At 47.3% G+C, this 3358-nt stretch overlaps 1 protein-coding gene and 1 long non-coding RNA gene across 4 annotated transcripts; both read right to left on the bottom strand.

Annotated features, from left to right (window-relative positions):
* Positions 1–1441: 1441 nt before the first annotated feature.
* Positions 1442–2005, bottom strand: LOC139026937 (uncharacterized). 3 transcript variants are annotated; one of them, XR_011478932.1, is made up of 4 exons: positions 1947–2005; positions 1846–1913; positions 1694–1812; positions 1442–1528 (listed from the first exon to the last, which is right to left on the bottom strand). It is a non-coding gene; the product is annotated as an uncharacterized lncRNA (long non-coding RNA). The 3 variants fall into 3 exon arrangements; XR_011478933.1 differs by having other exon boundaries at positions 1984–2005; XR_011478931.1 differs by lacking the exon at positions 1947–2005 and having other exon boundaries at positions 1846–1932.
* Positions 2006–2201: 196 nt separating this feature from the next.
* Positions 2202–2896, bottom strand: LOC112078871 (microtubule cross-linking factor 3-like). Its single transcript, XM_024144978.2, has 2 exons — positions 2700–2896; positions 2202–2584 (listed from the first exon to the last, which is right to left on the bottom strand). Exons 1-2 carry the CDS (start codon positions 2889–2891, stop codon positions 2219–2221), a joined length of 558 nt encoding a protein of 185 aa, XP_024000746.2. The 5' UTR covers positions 2892–2896; the 3' UTR covers positions 2202–2218.
* Positions 2897–3358: the final 462 nt, after the last annotated feature.

Raw genomic sequence — 3358 nt, 5'->3', positions numbered from 1 at the left:
TTGGTCTGAATGTCAGTATTACATCTACTGTAGGACAGGCCTCTTTTGGTCTGAATGTCAGTGATACATCTACTGTAGGACAGGCCTCTATTTGGTCTGAATGTCAGTATTACATCTACTGCAGGACAGGCCTCTATTTGGTCTGAATGTCAGTATTAAATCTACTGTAGGACAGGCCTCTATTTGGTCTGAATGTCAGTATTACATCTACTGTAGGACAGCCTCTATTTTGGGTCAATGTCAGTATTACATCTACTGTAGGACAGCCTCTATTTGGTCTGAATGTCAGTATTACATCTACTGTAGGACAGGCCTCTATTTGGTCTGAATGTCAGTATTACATCTACTGTAGGACAGGCCTCTATTTGGTCTGAATGTCAGTATTACATCTACTGTAGGACAGGCCTCTATTTGGTCTGAATGTCAGTATACATCTATGTAGGACAGGCCTCTATTTGGTCTGAATGTCAGTATTACATCTACTGTAGGACAGGCTCTATTTGGGTCTGAATGTCAGTATTACATCTACTGTAGGACAAGCCTCTATTTGGTCTGAATGTCAGTATTACATCTACTGTAGGACAGGCCTCTATTTGGCTTCAATGTCAGTATTACATCTACTGTGGACAACCTCTATTTGGCTGAATGTCAGTATTACATCTACTGTAGGACAGCCTCTATTTGGTCTGAATGTCAGTATTACATCTACTGTAGGACAGGCCTCTATTTGGTTGAATGTCAGTATTACATCTACTGTAGGACAGGCCTCTATTTTGGTCTGAATGTCAGTATACATCTACTGTAGGACAGGCCTCTATTTGGTCTGAATGTCAGTATTACATCTACTGTAGGACAGGCCTCTATTTGGTCTGAATGTCAGTGATACATTCTACTGTAGGACAGGCCTCTATTTGGTCTGAATGTCAGATTACATCTACTGTAGGACAGGCCTCTATTTGGTCTGAATGTCAGTGATTACATCTAGTGTAGGACAGGCCTCTATTTGGTCTGAATGTCAGTATTACATCTACTGTAGGACAGGCCTCTATTTGGTCTGAATGTCAGTGATACATCTACTGTAGGACAGGCCTCTATTTTGGTCTGAATGTCCAGTATTACATCTACTGCTAGGACAGGCCTCTATTTGTCTGAATGTCCAGTATTGTTTAACCTGCTTTTAATCTGTTCTCTCTTCCTGTCTTTCTACCATTCTGTTTTCCTGACTCGTCCTCCTTCTCTGTCCAATTAACCCACCTAGATGTTTCAACCCATCATTCTGCTCATCCTCATCCTCGTCCTGTTCTCTTCACTCTCCTATACCACCATCTTCAACTCGTCTTCCTCTTTACTCTCTTCTTCGTCCTGTAACGTCCGTCTCACTTTGCATAGACACATATTTTTTGTTTTAGTCATGTTTTTATTTGGTTTTGTATTTTTTATTTTGGAACATTCCCGTCTAAGGTCACACGTGGTACGGGACACTTATTCCACGTTTCAGCAGTTACTATTTACAAGCTTTCAACACACACTGGAGAAGCCACACACCTTCTGGGGTTGAGAACTGGAGAAGACCACACACCTCTGGGGTTGAGACACTGGAGAAGACACACATCCTCTGGGGCTGAGAACTGGGAGAAGACCACACACCCTCTGGGTTGAGACACTGGAGGAGCCACACACCTCTGGGCTGAACATGGAGAAGACCACACACCTCTGGGTTGAGACACTGGAGAAGACCAACACACTCTGGGGCTGAGACACTGGAGAAGACCACACACCTCTGGGGTTGAGACACTGGAGAAGACCACACACCTCTGGGTCTGAGACACTGGAGAAGACAATCACCTCTGGGACTGAGACACTGGACGAAGACACACACCTCTGGGGTTGAGACACTGGAGAAGACCACACACCTCTGGACTGCAGACACTGAGGAGACCACACACCTCTGGGACTGAGACACTGGTCGGAGAAGACACACACCTCTGGGACTGAGACACTGGAGCAAGACATCTCCTCTTGTGTGTGCACTAATGGGTGTGTGTGTGTGTGTGTGTGTGTGTGTGTATGTACGTACTGTGCATGCACTAATGGGTGTGTGTAAGTGTGTGCCAGGGTTTCCGTTAGGAAATGTGGCGCCGGACATTTTAATTTACCGGACATTTAAGAGAGGGGGGGGGGTGTCAAAAGGCCAACGGAAACCCTGGTGTGTGTCTGTTCAACTTACAGACAGTGGTTCCTCCTCCTCTTTGTCCTCTGGCTTGGGGACATCCAGTCTGTCTATAAAGCCCTGCAGCTCCTTCCTGAAGGCYTTCATCTGAGCGGTGATCCTGTACAACAACTCGTGCTCCCTGACGGTGCTCCCTTCCTCCTCGTAAAGCTCCCCGTTGGAGACCATRTAGACCCGTGCCTCAGCCATGATGGTACTGGTGTCTGCTATCAGCCTGTCGATRGTGCGGCCCAGCCGCTCTGCTTCTATACGGATGTCTACCATCTGCTGCCGGTCCTTCAGGCTGCGGGGGAGGAAGCGGCTCTCGGGGGAGTAGAGGGAGCGGGTGGGGGTCAGGCACCGGATGTTACGCACCTGGATTGGTAGGGGAGACGGGGTAACCTTAGGTTAGCTTGTCAGCTTGTCAGCTTTCACCGTATTCAATACAACAAAGCATTATGGGTTACTGTGGTACATGATGCTGTATCACCTCGTCCGAGTCGCTCTCCCCTCCGACGGGGCCTTCTCGTTTACGGTGGGGTGGGAAGCGTGACGAGGTGGAGGCGTCGTCTCCTCCGTCACTCTCCGCGTCACTTTCCCGGGGGCTGGCCCTGATGCCCAGGTGTGATGCCAGGTCGTAGCGCTGCATGTTGGACAGCAGGACTCGGTTCTCATACTGCATCTGCATCACCTGTAGAGGTAAGGAGACAGGATAGCATTATGTTAGCGTCAGCGATGGATAGCATTATGTTAGCGTCAGAGATGGATAGCATTATGTTAGCGTCAGAGATGGATAGCATTATGTTAGCGTCAGAGATGGATAGCATTAATGCTTAGTCTGTCAGAAAGATGGAATAGCATATCGTTTAGTCGGTGGCCAGAGAATGGATAGCATTTATGTTACCCGCTTCAGAGATGGATATAGCAAATTATGTGATGCCGTGTCAGAGATGGTATTAGCATTAATGTTAGGCCATCATTGACGATGGATAGAACTCTTATCGTCTTAGCGTCAGGGAAGATGGAATAGGGAGGACTGCCTCTTTTTAGTCAGGGGAGATGGCAATGTCTTGGTATGTGGGTAAGTTCAGAGATGGTATATGCATACTGTTTAAATGTTAGGGCAAGATCAGAGAGCATCGTAGACTA

This window comes from Salvelinus sp. IW2-2015, unplaced genomic scaffold (genome assembly GCF_002910315.2).
Source record: "Salvelinus sp. IW2-2015 unplaced genomic scaffold, ASM291031v2 Un_scaffold6405, whole genome shotgun sequence".
NCBI classification, from domain to species: domain Eukaryota; kingdom Metazoa; phylum Chordata; class Actinopteri; order Salmoniformes; family Salmonidae; genus Salvelinus; species Salvelinus sp. IW2-2015.
The sequence above is the reverse complement of the archived record's forward strand: the minus strand, read 5'-3'. Positions and strand labels throughout refer to the sequence as shown.